Genomic DNA, 17,587 nt, shown 5'->3' on the forward strand with positions numbered 1-17,587 from the left:
AACTCTGGATGAACAGTGCCCATACAAACAACGTGTGACTTGCGTGTAGTACGGGGTCAGGGAGCTAATAAAAAGCAGTTGTGTGTGTCAGTCTGTTAGCTCTTGATTTGTAACAGTTTTAATTCTCTGTGGCACATACTATAGGTCTGTTTTATAGTGCTGCTATAGTCACTGTGCCACTGTAGAGGGAAACGATTTATTAGCAAAGTAGCACTGATGTGCTTTCCATTTAATTACAAGGCAGAGCAAAGGGAATAAGTTCATAGCAAATTCTAACCCACGACAGAAGACACAGCACACACCAAAGATCTGTGTGTTAAATAAATCATCAACAGCCTTTGGCCCTTCTGGGTTTCCAAAATGAGTTGGGAGGACATTAGCCGAACGCTGTTGTATTGTGTTCAGATTGGCACTAAACATCTCACAGGAAATTACTGTCATTCAATGCATACTGGCAACACCCGTCTGCCTCATTGATTTCAATCTAAGGATTATGCAAAAAAAGGGTCATTTTCTCATTTACTGTTGGAAGAGTATACCTCTGAGCTGTTGTACCGTCCATCAGTGGTTTGCTCTTGACTTCTGGAAACTTAAGTCTATATTTAACTTGCGGTTGTGTGACAAAAAAAAACCAGAACCATGCAGAAAATCACACATTTCACTGGAGTGAAAAATATAAAGTTGCTTGGTACCAGCCTGAGCCATTACAATATTAAAATTAAAATGGTATGTTTTAGATTGGATATAGTTGGATAGTATTGTCCTGTTTTATTATAAGATAATGCATCGTGACACCAATGTCGTGTCTTTTCGCTGTCTTCCTGCATCCTGTGTTCCGTTATCAACAGCAGCAGTTTTAGTCTCTGATTGGCATATTTGACCAATTTTCCATTAATGTTAATTTGTTTTCTCTTTGCTAAATGTCCCATAATTTAGCCTACTGTACACTACTTTACTTTCTCAATGATAGTTTTGTAGACTGTGTGTACAGCTGGCATGTTCCTTGCAACAAGTATTTTTTTTTTTTGTAACTGAGAAGTCTAAATACACAGCAACATTCTATTCTTGAATTAAGAAATTCTTGAATCAAATTACAGCAGGTTTTTAAGTAATTATATATAATGTTTGATGGATACAATGATATATTTCAGTAAAATTCCAGTTGTATCATTTAATTCCTAACATTAAAGTAATTTTGGAGTGATATTACAATTTTGTATTTTATCTTATAAATAGATATATAAAAAATAAAGGGTTTCAGTTTCTCAAAACACATTGTTTTGTGAATTTTCAAAAGGCAGACATATATCCAAAAGATTGAATAGAATAGTAAAACCCATTCTGAACAGTTTAGCCACACATCTGAAAACAGTAGAGAATTTCGGGTGTGAAACGATTGAGTACAAGGAAAATGTAACACGTATCTGAGGACACTTGATCCAACAAACAAGAAAGTAACACGATGGTCCCACCTTGTCACAAGCTGTTCTCTGGAGCAACAGCTGACTTTATATAATTTAAAGGGTTTGAGAATGTAGCCCATTAAGCACACATGTGAAGCCCCTTTCACACTGGACAGAACCTACCCGGGCAGGACTCTGTGTCATGCGGGTCGGCTACTTGATTTGTGCTTTGATGAAGCAGAGATGACCTGGGTGACAGACGCAAGTAAACAATACGCGTATCAATGTCCTGGAGGTGGCTTGTTACTGACGCTTCCATCCAAGTTTTTCTGGATTGAACTGCAATTTTTTCTTCATCTCTGCTGCAATCTGGCTCATGGTGTGTTTCAAGCAACAAAAATATGGCTAAACAGTATAAACAGAAACGTTCCTTGCGGAAGTGAAATCTTCACACAGGCGTGGCGTTGGCTTACGAACGACCGTCAAACATTTTGTCTCACTCAACCCTGATCAAAGTGTGTCAACCCACATCCTGAGGTGGGTCACTGCAAATATGTATGGCTGCATCCCCGCAGACCCGGGCTGAGAGGGACCTCCCTCTCAGCCATCCTTCTCAAAACTCTGGATGTAACGTAACAGACACGACCAGGCTGTGACGTTCCCTGATGTATGCCCCATCTGTGACGTTGAGCTTCCTTGACAACAAATTTAAAGTTGTATTAACCACATATACGTTTTTAAGGGGAAATTAAGAAACGTGACAGATTTAGTCATATCAGCCAACCTAACTAGTTTACTAGTTAAAGTTAACAGTCCTTGACTACAAATTGAGTCATTACTAACAGTAGCCAGCCTCGCTAATTAACATTAACGTTAGCTTATTACACCTAGCGTTAACTAAAGCATAAGTTACTCTAATGTACGGTGCTTAAAATAAGGGACAACATTATGACAACAAAATATAAGTAAAAACGTAATTTATTTTTATTTTTATTTATTTTTATGTGGTTAGCCCTGCTGCCTCACAGCGCCAGGGTCCTGGGTTTGCTTGTTCTCCCTGTGTTGGCGTGGGTTTATTCCGGGTAATCTGGTTTCCTCCCACAGTCCAAAGACATGCTGTTCAGGTTGATTGGGCACTCTAAATTGCCTTGTGTGTGTGCTGCCCTGTGATGGACTGGCGTCCTGTCCAGGGTGTAGTCCTGCCTTACGCCCAGAGTCTGCCAGGTTAGGCTCCTGCTCACCGAGACTCTGTAAAGGATTAAGCGGTTATTGATAGTGGATGGATAGATCAGCTAGCTTGTTGTGTAGCCTGTGGCGAGGTTTCATGCTAGCTACTAGTGTAATCAGAAACTGCTTGCTCAGACACTATAATGTAGGCCAGCCCTTCCCAACCTTTCTCCAAATGACCCTGTTCCAAAAAAGAAAATATTTGGTGACCCCATAATGTTGCGGACAATATGAACCTTTGAGCATAAATACAGCCTTACAAATACAACTTTAAATAATAGCCATATACTTTATATTTTAAATATGTAAATGCGTTATACTGCTCAATTAAAATAAATATGACCAACACAACATGCTAATATATGTACATGTTCCACAATAATCTTTTTGTAAATTGAATGGCTTAGGGTCCTGACCTTAGGGTTGGGAACGACTGATGTAGGCTAACTGCATGTTCTCTTTACATTGTTCTGCATAAGTGAATTGTTAAGCATTAGGAAGCATAAAACAATGCCATAGTGTTTAGATGCACGCCAGTGACTTTTTTAAGCTAGCTATATTTTGATTGAGAGCCTCAGCAAGAGTGCTCTATATATGCTTGTGAAGGGATAGCCAAAGTGATTGAGGGCCAGGAACAACAATGCAGGTAAACAAAGGGGTTTTATTAAGAAAAAAAGATTCCTAATTGAGGGAGTGCTGCTTTAATAGCAGGTGGCTGGGGTTGATTGTTCAATTAACTCCAATCAACACCCAGCCACATGCAAGGAAGGGATTTTAACCCCTTCCCTGCCAAATATATACACCCTGCTACAATGTTACAGTGAGCAGTAAACCACTAGTCCTCTAACACAGTGGTTCTCAATCCTGGTCCTGGGGGAACATTGCCCTGCTGGTTTTTGTTCAATCCAAGAGTAGCTTATAAAAAGTTTAAGAATTTAAGTTAATTATCAATTTTATACCTAAAGTGAAATCTCCATCTGTTTAAAATAATTAAAAAGCTCAGATTAGCCAAATTATTAGTTCAATTAAGGGTTCAATTATGTAATCGAGTGCTTGGTTGGAACAAAAACCAGCAGGGCAGTGTTCCCCCAGGACCAGGTTTGAGAAAAACTGCTTTAACATCTTTCGCTTCCTTAAGGAATATGACCATGTCCTTTGTATTTTTAAAATAAAAACTAAACGGGGCTAGAATTTCCTCAGGGTCCCATCCCGTCCCGTCCCCCCCTCTATATTCTGCATTTGGGTATAATATCCTTTGTACATCTTTAGAACTTCTTGTGCTTCCTCTTCATTCATGGTCAACACTCTTGGAGAGTCAGAGATGTCAGAGAAAGTTGGGTTGAATTCTTGCATCCATTGGACAGCTGAGTGGGTGGCCTGCATCCCTCTGGATTCCTAAAAAAGAAAAGCATCATGCAATATTCCTAATACACACAAATAAATAAATAAGCAAGAGTCACAACAAATAATATACTAAGGGAACGATGCAACACGCTACCTCATACTTTATTGAAGTAAGGTTGCCATGCCAACTTCAAATTGTTACTGTTAACAAAGACTGACACATAAAATACCCACAATTTAATATACACACTCCCCCCATTGTAGACTACAGCAACAAAGCATACCTGTGTCTGTGCACGTATTTACCATTGCAAAATTATATTCCTTCTTTTTTTTTTTACCTCAAGCAGATCAATCATGCCATGATATGTTTCTTTTTTAAGACTTTTTCAGAAACCTACATACAATAACAAATATGGCATACACTGTACTACACTTAAATAAGAGTGAAAACATACCGTTATCTGAATCGATCCTTCACTTGAGTTTGAGCCTTCAAAGAAAGTCATAATTAATAATGAATTATTACGTTTAGAATGGACAAATACTCGCTGAAACAATATATTTACCAATCCTTTTCAAAAAACAAATCATTTTTCATTCACATAACGTTAGCTAACTTAACAAGATCAGTAGTGCCAAAGCAACTTGCGAAACAATCTTAGCTAACAATAGCTAATGCTAGACAGTTATGTTAACTTAATGTTAGCCAGCAACTTAAATTATATGGACAGAATATGGCATGGCATATTTAAGCGACATTGAGAAATCAAAATATGATGGAAAATAAACCAAAGAAAAATTATAAATTCCAAGGCCGGCCTGGCTATATTAACTGATGTTAGCTAGTTAATGTTATTTTTTTATTTATTAAAAAACAGTCATGTCAAGACATGCGATACACTGCACCCAATTTATCCACAGAGCTATCTAGCTACCATTTATTTCAATCACGCCTTATCACTTACCTTTTTCTCCCTATCTTCCATCTTTTTTTCTGTTGTACCCTTTCGGGGAATTGCATCATTTTCTTCTGATGACATCAGAACTCTTCATGTGATCATGGGGGGGGGGGGGGGGGGGGGGGGGGGGGTTAGGGTTAGGGTTAGGGTTAGGGTTGGGGGGGGTGGGAATGCACACACAGAAAGGCTGAGAAGGACTGCTGAGAAGGAGGTCCCTCTCAGCCTGGGTCTGTGAGGACGCAGCCATACCCTTTTCGGTCAGTTAACCCAGGTACAACCCAGGTAAGTGGTTTCACATTATGCAGGACTGTGACCCAGTTAACTAGGACCCACGTAGGAGTGACAACCTGAAAGGGGCTTTAGTAAAACCCAGATCAATACATGAAAACAGCAATTGAATCCCTGACGCTGCTTCAGACAAACTATTTTTAGAACTAGATAGACTTTGTAATAGAGCCAGCAGACCTGTAAATGACTACCTGAGGTTTGTCTTGCAAGAAATATACAAGTAAAGTGTCTGGCCTGCCAGGAAGTTGTACCATTTTAATTACTTTCTGTGCCACTGAATGTCCACAATCGTGGATCGTGACCGCATCACCCCATATCATGCAGGGTTTCAGTAAGGAAACTGCACCATGTGAACAAAACTGTTTCCACTAACAATTAAAGGGGTGACAGTGGTAGGTTAGGAATCAAGCAGTTCATGAATATTTCTACAGATCAGTGAGCAGATAGAAGAAAGTTCGTTCCGTTTGTGTGTGCTTGCATTCAATCACATGTAATAATGTGGGGAATGTCATTCTTCCCTTTGCACAGCAACACAGAAAGACATGGGTATATATTCAGCTGATCTAAACAATGGCTGTTTAGATTAAAAAAGGGTGTTTGGGTACTCATTTCAAGCAAATTAGACATCTAAGAGCTCATTAGAGCATTTCTGTAAAATTAAGGACCAGGAACAGAAGCTTGGTGTTAACCTTGCTTAACCTTTCAGTGCAATAAACGAAACAGAAACAATTTGTTTTTGCTAAGACTGCAATAAAATAAAATAAACCGATGCATACTGCAGCTAACCAATAGGGCTGCATGTAAATCAATAGAACGCACCTGTTCTACAGACTTTTTTTGACTGTTGATCAGCAGGCATTGCTGTATCCTGGTACTTTAGCGTCCTCGTCTATAGCACATGCAATTACTGCAGTCAGACACGAAACGATAGTGCCTGATAATATGCATCCTGTTGATTAAATGATTGATTAAAAAAGGACTTAAATGATCAAATCCAAATGGGTACAAAAATTAAGCACCCGATTGCTGGTAGAGAAAATACAATCACATTTACATTTATGTAGAGCCTACACCCATGCAGGGTTTGAGAAATCTTCTGAAACTTCTACAACTGATGCTAGAGCAATGTCTGAAACGTAGGGAGTCCTTAAAAAGTGACACCCAAACAGAATGAGTCAAACTAAAAATTACAGTTTAAACACGCTCTTTGATATTTTATATTATATTATTATATATTATATATATATATATATATATATATATATATATATATATATATATATATATATATATATATATATATATATATATATATATATATATATATATATATATATATATATATATAAATAATATACTGTTACTACCAAGTTTTATTGTGGGCCTAATACATTAAGTTATAATGCGTGCCTAATCTATGATTGTTGTATTAAGGTTTATCTAATCAGCAGTGCTGTTATCTGTTTCTTTTCGTGGGCAGCCCTTGTGCAGCACCATGTCACAGGCTGCTTACTATTAAAGGGTAGATTCAAATGTCATTTTTATAAAATCAGAGTACTCGAGAGGTACCGACAACTAGGACTCTACAGACACAATGACAGTTGAATTCTGATCGAAAGATAAAAAGTATTAAAATATACTAATGGACTCAACCACTCCAAATGATTGGAAATATCATAAAACGGTAAGAGCAATTTTTAATGTCTTGGAAAAGCTTATTGAAATCTCAGGGCAGGCAAAACCAGTGCAGGTGGTTCATTTTGCACATCAAGTATGTTCTCTTTTATTGGTGGCTAGTTGTTTTTGTGTCCACATTGGAATAATAATAAAACAAATTTGAATTATACATGTGTTACAGAGAGAAAGTGCAGCGTTGTTGTGTGGAAACAAACAAAAAACAAAAGCAAATATCACATCTGGATCGCAGTTTTAAACACTGAAGTAATATGACAAGCAAAACAAAGTAAACACTCTGCAAAACTTGAAACAAATGAACCTTTTATATAAAGTTTACATTTGTGAGTACTTAGTGCAAGCAATTTGCATTGCAAGTGCTGGACGCAGCTTACGATTCTTAGTGACATCTATTTTTTCAAGTGGGTTGGTTAAGGTAGTTGAGAGATCTCTAAGAACACCATTCACCTATGCAACGAAAGCTACAGTTATGCCCCTTTCAAAGCTGTAAGGCAATAGTTAAAAGAACCTTGATAGATTTGTAATTACTGTTTGTTCAATGGAAATGCAAGTCTATTATATTAAACCAGCTTTTGATAACATGTTAGAATATTACTTGATATTAACTGATATCTTCCAAATATGTGTATCTGTTACACAACTGGAAGTGACAGTGTGCTGAGATGGAAAGAAATGTTTCTGTGTAACTTCTAAGCAGAGTGCTCCGCCTAGTGGACAAGACTTGTACAACATTTATGACAAACATTGAATTAAATGGCAATTAATTAAAAAAATCAGTTTTGAAAAACAATCATTTTAGTGTATGTATATTTCAAATTGACAACCATATGAAAGTACAGATCCATCATATTAACTAATAGAGGCACAGGCTATCAAATTTATATTCTTTACAGGTTTGACCTCATATTTTTTTATGTTTGAATGGACAAATTCTGCCTAACCATTCATTCTTCTACACTTTGAAATGAATTTACCATCTCATAATACAGATTTCACATTACAGTCCTAGGCTTGACATCCGAAGGTAATACGACACAATTTCTTAGTACTATAGGGCCATGCAAAGAAGCCTACTGTGGAAAAACAGAACCTGAAAATGTTTTTACTTTATTTTTGGGATCGTTTGTTGATTTAAAAATATAACAAAAAAAATAAAATAATAACCAACTGTTTGGTAAAATGAGCAAAGAAAAACAGTTTGCATGTTGTTTTGTTGGGTTTGGGTGGGGGGCTGAAAGCATATACATGGGAAGGCTGGATTGACACAAAGACTATTCACTGCATGCTGTAAACCATTCAAGCTCAAGTGTGCCTCTCATTTGAAAAGGGTAAATGACGATTTGTGGGAGTGTTGCCATACTCCCTACAAAATGGCCCAGAATAGCCGTCAACAATCACAGAAGGGCTGTGCGCTCGCTCGCTGCATCCTCACAAAAGAGCCGCCCCCGTCAATACCCAGCATGCTGCAAGTCCTTCATCAGTACTCCTTCTATTCAGCTCACAACTTGTTTGATGTCGGACCCATCTGTAGAGGTCCTTTTCCTGTTCTGATGGATCTAATTACTGTTGAGAGGGGGAGGAGAGTACAAACACTTGTAATAAAGATGCAAATTAATTCAGTTGTAAAACATACAAGGAAATATAAAGGCTAATTGCATCCCAGCTGAGTGTCTTGGTTAAAAGAATCTGCTTATACCACTAATTATCGGATTTATCCTTGTTTGTGAAAGCACGGCGAGATACATCTGCTGTAGGTGGGGGTTTAAAACATGTGTTACTGTTGCTTGTTTACAGCCCAGTGACATGGCCATGTTACTACCATAATGTGTACTATTGCAAGCAGCACTTAACTGTTAAAACACAGAAACGGTGACATGCACTGGTAAATGTTTAGTACACAAAGGCACCTATTTTAGTTATCTAAATAGTGGTAGTATTTAGATCTACTGCTGTTTTAAACCAATTAAATAGACCTGCTATATTTTAATGAAGAGATTTGCTATAACGCACAACAGGGATGACACTTGGCAGCTGCACGGTTAAAAGTCAGTTGGCCACTTTGCAGCGCTGCTGTGAAAAAACTGCCCTAACCAATTTAGAGGAAGTCACTGAAGCAGGGCAGAGGCTGGGCAGGGTGCCAAAAATGTATTGCAAATTCACACAAAAGGACTGACACCCCTCCTATCTTTCCATGCAAATGTATCCAATTCAAACTGATATTTTTACCAACGTGAACATCTACAGTATGTACTGCATATGGAATTAACACTTTCAATTACGCTAAGAATTGTTTCATAAAACATTTCAATTTGACACATAGTGCAAAATATAAGTGTCAAAAAGCCCCCAGAAATTGCAGTTTTAAACATTCACCATTTCAAATTCAGGTATTGTACATAGTTGTCCACATTTCCTGGAAATAAATTCAATGTGAATTGGAGCTTTTTGCATTAAAAAGCTAGGAAGATGTCATTATGTTTAGGCACCACTATATACACTAGGCCCACTCCAGGTCTCCTGATAAGCTGGCCACTTTAAGTATAAATAGCAGTTCCCCCAGATTTTAAAAACACAAACAAGCATATGTGATCCACAGTACAATACTGCTGAAGAAACACTCAGAATAAGTAGGCAAGTGTGAAAAAGCCACGAAAAAATGTTTATGGAGATAGTGTTGATAATATTGTCCACTGACTCCCAGGTGATTTAGTAAGTACTAGTTTGAGAAGCACTGAGCTACAGGGTCTTTTTGCACTTTTGAAGTTAAAACCTGTGACACACGTTGCACAGCTCAACACAGTATTATCATCATATTTCAAATGTGTTTTAAATCGGGGCGACAACATCCACTTTGCAGAAGCCGCGTGTTTTTTCTAATCTCAGACACGTTATATGCATTAGCATTGAGGTCTTGTATGTTTTCCTATTGATGGTTAAGAAAGAATAACATACTACCACAGTACCTTAACTACTTATATTGATATATGAAGTAGTTTCCGACGGACCAGTAGCAAATTAGTAGTAAATATACGTTTTTACATTGACAACACTTCATAAAGGACTCCATTACACCATTATAGGAATCATGTTTTGTTACCATGGAGCAAATGTAAATTACTTTTCTGTACCCCTGCCACACAAAATAAGTTTCACCAGTATTGGTCACTAGATTATTATTAATATTTGTTTATTTAGCAGACAGTTTAGTTTAGTTTATCCAAGTCAACTAACAGAGACTAAGGTGTGTGAACTATGCATCAGCTGCAGAGTCACTTACAACAATGTCTCACACAAAAGACAGAGCACAAGGAGGTTAAGTGACTTGCTCAAGGTCACAAAATCAGTCAGTGGCTGAGCTGGGATTTGAAGCAGGGGACTTCCTGGTTACAAGCCCCTTTCTTTAACCAGCCTCCTTGTGGAAATAGTGTATTGATAATATTGCCTTCTGACTAGATGTCAGTGTAACCAAAGATCCCATTATACCAAGAGCTGTGATGACATTTTTTTTCTCTCTCTTGCAGGTTTCAAGTGTACATTCACAATGTAAGTACTTCTAAACCTGTTTTGCCATTTAAAATATCAGTTATAACTTTTCATTTGAATATTATTTGAAACCAATATTATCCTAACAAAGGTCTGTTTTTATAATATGGTTATAGTATCAATATCAGTAACACATCAGACAACGTTTGTAAACCGCAGTTAAAATATACAGCAGAATCACAGTCGCCTGCCATAGATACATGTAACTTTGGCTAGATCAACCACAGATATAAGAGCAAGAGCCGGTTTTATCTAGTGATCTGTTACCGTGACTCCTGTTTCCTTTAGTTTATCGTGCAATACACAGCAGTGGGGTAAATGGTTCTAATATTAACAACACTTGCTGATCTAACCTACGTTGCACGTCTACTGCAGGCAATTAAAAATTAACTCACAGTCAAAGCACCTTAACAGGCTTATCAAATAATAGTAAAAAGGGACCGTAACTAATAAAATGTCACTTGAATCCACTTACTCTTTAAACCGGATAAGTTATATGCAGTTTGTTACTAGTTAGGTAACATTAACACTTTTACTTAACATTCACTAAAGAATTGTCCAGATTGTACCTAAATCCAAGCCTTAAATCTGTCCCTATGTGCCTGCACGGTCCTCCTCCCCATGATTTACTGTCATACTATTTCACCACCAGCATATCTTGGAACCATTCTATATGTAGTGTGAGGTTTTTATTTTATGTTGCTGTTTTTAATTTTGTTTGTTTGTTTGTTTTTTAAGGTAACACTGTTTGTACAGTAAATTCAACAACAAGTACAACGGAAATTTACATCAACACTCCAACTCAGACTATACTTGAAACAAAGCCTACTGGTAATGTCAATCCAGGTGGCCTAAAAGTTAGTGGACTGGCCCAAGGGACCACATACAATGTTACATTCAACAGCAGTTCTGGGCTGTGCTGCAAAGCTATCACAACAAGTACGTACAAATCTTGTTTTTATGAAAGTTAAATCTTGGTTTGGTCTGCTGTGATTCTTTGATGCAAGCATGTGGACTTCATCAGGTACTGTAGTGTCTTTGGTGTTAGTGGCTGGTAGCCAGAGCTCAGCCAACACCCCAACATGGTGTCAGGGGACTCTTTGTTGAAATAGCCTTGCTGATTAGATGACAAAGGTCTGTCTCTTTCTAAGAAGAAAAACAGAGGTTGTATGGCTAAATCTCACAAAATGTCAATATTCTGTAAGTCGCTTTGGATAAAAGTGTCTGCTAAATGACTAAAGAATAATAATAATGATGTATTGTGCTGATTTAGATCTCTGGGGAACAGTAGTGTTTTTTGTAATTGACTGCTAAGACAGCAATACATCTAGAGATTGGATGAAGGTATCAATAAGATAAACCAACTTCACAACAGCATCAATGTTGCTAAGCTGGGGACATCCTGAAGTTAATAGGACTTCCTAATTTGTGAATCACTTGCGTTTTGAAGTACAGATTGCTATTGCCAGGGTTATGGTTGAAACCCATAAGGAATATTTGTAATTTTGTATCATAGAGCTTTAAGATTTACCATAAAAAGTGAGGAGCCCTTTTAAATGTTGATGACTTGTTGGCAGCATCCACACTATACAGTAAAAGGGAATAGTTAAGTTACTCTGCTTACTGCCTTGACGCAGATCTCTTCCTGAAAGATTTCATGACAGTATTACCAGGGATTAAGTTGGGAATTTGAAGGAGGTGGGACTTTGTTGTTCATACGCTGCTGTACTCTACTGTTCACTCAATAAAACACCATTACAGGTGATGTCAAGTACTATAGTCAGTACCATTTTAGTGCCGCATTGTTTCAACCATACAGATCTTTTTCACAAACCATTCTTTCCCTTTTGATTATGTCCCTGGGTATGCTTTATTTTTGTACATTTGTACACTACATTTCCGGGGTCCGAGTGGCTCAGCTGGTAAAAGCACAGCAGCGTGGTGTGCAGGGTGAGTCATACAGCGCAGGTTTGTGTCCTGGCTGTGCGGAGTTGGTAGTCTTCGCTGAGGATTCCAAAGGGAGCGTCACATTGGCTATGGCTCTCCTGTGTGTTAGGGAACCAAAACCGGCAGAGTCTGTTTGTCCTTATCGCGCTGCAGCAAACCCAGCAGCCAGGCCCCAAGTGAGTTCAGACCAGGCATCTGCAGGACTGGCCTTTGACCCTCCAGAGGCTGTTGGCTTGCTGACATCCACTCACGAGTTCCTGGGTGTAAAAAGGGAAGCTGGCTTGGTTTGGGATTGGAGGACGCCCACTGAACATTTAGTTCTCCTGAGCTGCGTGGGAAATTGTTACAGTGAGGAGCAAAAATAATTGGGCATTCCAAATTGGGCAGAAACATGGGGGTAAAATAATTGGGCACACTAAATACATTAAAAGAAAAACTCAATATCAACTTTATTACTTAATTTCATCCTCTTTCTTGCATGCACAGATTCTGACACAGTTACCTGTGTAAACCCTATAATCTATGTAAGTGGTTTTCTATGAAATAATATGCAGTTAATTCACAAAGAAAATGTTGTTTATAAGTTGCCCCTTTTCTTGCACGCACAGAGCCTGACATCATCAGCAGCCTCAATGTCACTACAGTCAACACAATATCCATGTCTCTCAGCTGGACTAAACCACAAGGCAATAGCGCCTCCTATAGAGTACAGGTACAAGGGGCTGGACTGGACAGAAATCTGACAGTAAACAGCGAATCCATTACTGTGACTGATCTGACAGCTGGGTCTTTGTACACCTTCAGTGTCACTGCACGGGCTGCAGATAGGGTGACAGAAGGAGACTCTATTAACATTATCACACACACAAGTAAGTATTTAAAACAGGAAAGATTGAATTATTGCTTGACTAATTTGTTGGTATAGCTCTGTTGTGCCAGGTGGGTAATTCAGTGACTCTGCACACATTACCCAAGGCTTTGAGGGTGACACTGCAGATCATGCCAGGTAGAACTTCTTCCCTTTGCCTTTTCAATGTGAAACAGTTTCCTGTGAGAACACTGGGCCTTCCTCGATCAGAGCCTATGAGTTGTTTTTTTCTATGAAGGCTGTTTGTAATCCAGGGATTATAAATTGACACCAAAAATATTATCCCAAGAGCAATGGCGATATAGTGAAGCCGACTGTGTCACATATTTGAGTTTTACAAATATCTAGAAAATAATTTATCCAGTCGTGAAGGAACGTTTTATATATTCCAGTGTTTTAGTCCACTTTTGTTTATTTTCTAAATTAATGATTTCCCATTTCTTGCACGCACAGAGCCTGACATCATCAGCAGCCTCAGTGTCACTAGTGTCAACACAACATCCATATCTCTCAGCTGGACTAAACCACAAGGCAATAGCGCCTCCTATAGAGTACAGGTACAAGGGGCTGGACTGGGCAGAAATCTGACAGCAAACAGCGAATCCATTACTGTGACTGAGATGACAGCTGGGTCTTTGTACACCTTCAGTGTCACTGCACGGGCTGCAGATAGGGTGACAGAAGGAGACTCTGTTAATAAATCTATATTGACGAGTGAGTATTGTAAATTCTTTTCTAAGTTTAGAATACCGTAAACCCCCCCACTGCTTCTTAACATGCTTTGAAACGTTTGATTTGTACAACATATTCTTACAGGTAATAGTCAAACATTCCTATTGCTCATTTCGCCCATATATAAAGCATAATCACATGGAACCGAATTTGTTTTGTCTCTGAAAGGAAGTGATGACATGGGGAAGGCCCGGTTAAACACAGGTGTCACATACCTAGACTAAGGGCCTTATGATAGCACAGGGTCTGTGTATAGGATAACAAACAACCTTCGATCGGATAAGTGGTTAAAAAAAACATGAATGTGTTACTGAACCCTGACTGAACCTGACACTATGAAAGACATGAATGTGACCAACATCAAAACAGCATCAGTGTTGATAAGCTGGGGCCCACTTAAAACCACTTATCCAGATGTGATGAGACATGTTCTTACTGCAGTCTTTTCATTAGCTTTATTTTTTATATGAACAATTTCAACTGTCTTGCACGCACATTGTCTGAACGGTGTAGACCTTATAATCCACGTAAGTGGTATTCTATGAAATAATATGCAGTTAATTCACAAAGAAAATGTTGTTTATAAGTTGCCCCTTTTCTTGCATGCACAGAGCCTGACATCATCAGCAGCCTCAATGTCACTACTGTCAACACAACATCCATATTTCTCAGCTGGACTAAACCACAAGGCAATAGCGCCTCCTATAGAGTACAGGTACAAGGGGCTGGACTGGACAGAAATCTGACAGCAAACAGCGAATCCATTACTGTGACTGATCTGACAGCTGGGTCTTTGTACATCTTCAGTGTCACTGCACGGGCTGCAGATAGCGTGACAGAAGGAGACTCTGTTAACATTACCACACACACAAGTAAGTGTTTAAAACAGAACAGATTGTATTATTGCGCAACTAATCTGTGGGTATAGCTCTGTTGTGCCAGGTGGGTAATTCAATGACTCTGCACACATTACCCAAGGCTTTGAGATGGTGACACTGCAGATCATGCCAGGTAGAACTTATTTCCTTTGTCTTTTCAATGTGAAACAGTTTCCTGTACGAATTCTGGACTCCCTCGATCAGAGCCTATGTTTTTTTCTATGAAGGCTGTTTGTAAACCAGGGATTATAAATTGACATAAAAAATGTTATCCCAAGAACAAAGTAGATCTCATGAAGTCAGCCATACATTACAGTTTTGAGTTTTACAAATACAGTCGAACGTTGGAGTTATGAACACCTTGGGAAGGCTGTTCGTAAGTCTGAAATGTCCGTAACTCTGAAAATAATTTTCAGTGGTTTTAACAATTGTGTACACCTGCTATCTACACCCTCAATCTAGCGAATAATACAAGGACACAGCACAGTATGCAATACTCATATTGGTATGGTTCGAGTCTTTAAAATTATACTATAAATGGAAAAAGGCTAATTTTAAGTTACCATTGAAATTGTAACTGCAGCAAAAACACATATAACAAAATCTGCCACACCTTTGTTGGTACAGTAATTTTGCCTTCGTGACCAGCATGCCACTTATTGCAGTGCCTATCTAGTTGCATTGCACGTACAGTTAAGTTGAGTGATTTGCATACTTCCGGCTAAAAGTGGGGTGATCAGCAGACATGTCAGTTCATAACTCTGAGGTTCTACTAGATCAAGGAGACGACTTACCGTATCCAGTTCTGAAGAAACTTGCACTCTTTTAGTCAGCTTCTGTTTATTTTATATATGAATGATTTCCCATTTCTTGCACGCACAGAGCCTGACATCATCAGCAGCCTCAATGTCACTAGAGTCAAAACAACATCCATATCTCTCAGCTGGACTGAACTACAAGGCAATAGCGCCTCCTGTAGAGTACAGGTACAAAGGACTGAACTGGACAGAAAAGAAAGAAACTCTGCTGTGTTGTTATTGTTATAAATTGTACTGCAAATGTTGTTAATAAGTTTCCCCCTTTCTTGACTGCATAGAGCCTGACACCATCAAGAACCTTCTGGTCACTAATGTCAGCACAACATCCATATCTCTCAGCTGGACTAAACCACAAGGCAATAGCGCCTCCTATAGAGTACAGGTACAAGGGGCTGGACTGGGCAGAACTATCAGTGGAAACAGTGAATCCATTACTGTGACTAATCTGACAGCTGGGTGTTTGTACAACTTCAGTGTCACTGCACGGGCTGCAGACAACTTGACAGAAGGGGAATATGTAGCTAAAAGTAGCTACACAAGTAAGTAATTGAAAGCATTAACATAAGCAAAATCTTATTCACTGCTGCTTTTGAAAGGTGCCTTAAAATCTCTCTCTCTCTCTCTCTCTCTCACTCTCTCTCTCTCTCTCTCTATGTTCCCATGTGTTGCTACAACTGTTTACGTAAGGTGTGTGTATTGTTTTATTTTTATTTTTTTACATTCTGACCACTTTTTTAAACTTTTAAATTGCATTCTTTGCCTCAAAATGGCTTCCCATGTACCCTTCAGAACTACATTTCATATCACCCTCCTGTTCACATAAGTAACTAAGGTGGAATTACTAGTAAGTAAGGGGATGATGGGAAATTCTAATGATGGGTAGCCATCTTGAGTCAGGTACTGCAATTTAAAAGTTTAAAAAAGTGGTCAAAATGTATAGTATAAATCACTGCGCTGAAATAACACCAATGTTAGGCTTCACATTACATTATGTATGCAGTAAGGCCCTACAGACGTTCAGTATACATAGAATATACAGACGCTTCAGGGCATTGTGAGGCATGAGACATGACTCATTAGGCAGCAAGAATCTTTTTCAGTGCCTTGCCCTACTACAACACAATCAGAAATGAAAAGAAACAGAATTAGCCTAAACAAAAGCGCTTCCCTACCACACCTAATTTTCTTTCTTTCATTCTCTGTCTTACATAACTTTCCTTTTCCACCACTCCCCTCCTTTCAACCTCTTCCCCCTACACCACTCCTCATCACCTCCCATTAACAGACTAATCATAAATATGCATGCTGTTCTCCCCTAATGCTGATATCGACAGGGCAGCCCTTCCTAATAGATATAATTTATACCACAATATACAGAGGCACTAGCGGAAATATTTGTTTAATTCACTTAGTTTCTAATTTTAATTCTGATTGAGGGTTTCTTTTGGATCTGATTCTTTTGTACATGCTTGGAAACCACAAGGGTGCAAGGAAGCAGTAGTTTCCAGGAACATAAGACATGGGGTGCATAACTTCTTGGACTTATGTGTTAAAATTGACAGCTGCCTTTTCTTCTTTAACAGAACCCGAGAAAATATCCACTATAATTCTGGTGTCGAGTGAGCAGAAAAACAACAGCATGCTTGTGAGCTGGACTGCTCCAGCAGGAAATGTTGAAACATACGAAGTTAATATCAATAGTAGCTTTGGAGATGGTCAGACCAAAAACACAACTACTGGCACAACTTCATTACAGTTTGATGGGCTGAGAACTGGTAGGCTATATAGTGCCACGGTGACAATAATCAGTGGACCTTTCAGGGAGAAATCAGGAGTAGTTCAAAATGCTACATGTAAGTAAGAATAAAGAAATACTGCATTG

The 17,587-nt window shown here is 38.6% G+C and overlaps 1 protein-coding gene across 3 annotated transcripts in view; it reads left to right on the top strand.

The window, feature by feature from the left end:
• LOC121329941 (receptor-type tyrosine-protein phosphatase eta-like) overlaps positions 1 to 17,587 on the top strand; it is a 61,909-nt gene that overhangs the window by 21,218 nt on the left and 23,104 nt on the right. The window contains exons 2-8 of one of the 3 annotated variants that reach the window (XM_041276038.1): positions 10,441 to 10,462; positions 11,201 to 11,401; positions 13,018 to 13,278; positions 13,731 to 13,991; positions 14,621 to 14,881; positions 15,984 to 16,244; positions 17,289 to 17,558. In XM_041276038.1, coding sequence (XP_041131972.1) covers positions 10,441 to 10,462; positions 11,201 to 11,401; positions 13,018 to 13,278; positions 13,731 to 13,991; positions 14,621 to 14,881; positions 15,984 to 16,244; positions 17,289 to 17,558 — 1,537 coding nt within the window. The remainder of the gene's footprint in view (positions 1 to 10,440; positions 10,463 to 11,200; positions 11,402 to 13,017; positions 13,279 to 13,730; positions 13,992 to 14,620; positions 14,882 to 15,983; positions 16,245 to 17,288; positions 17,559 to 17,587) is intronic. The other 2 variants (XM_041276039.1, XM_041276040.1) reach the window with 2 other exon arrangements.

Source organism: Polyodon spathula, chromosome 17, assembly GCF_017654505.1.
Source record: "Polyodon spathula isolate WHYD16114869_AA chromosome 17, ASM1765450v1, whole genome shotgun sequence".
In the NCBI taxonomy this organism is placed as follows: Eukaryota; Metazoa; Chordata; class Actinopteri; order Acipenseriformes; family Polyodontidae; genus Polyodon; species Polyodon spathula.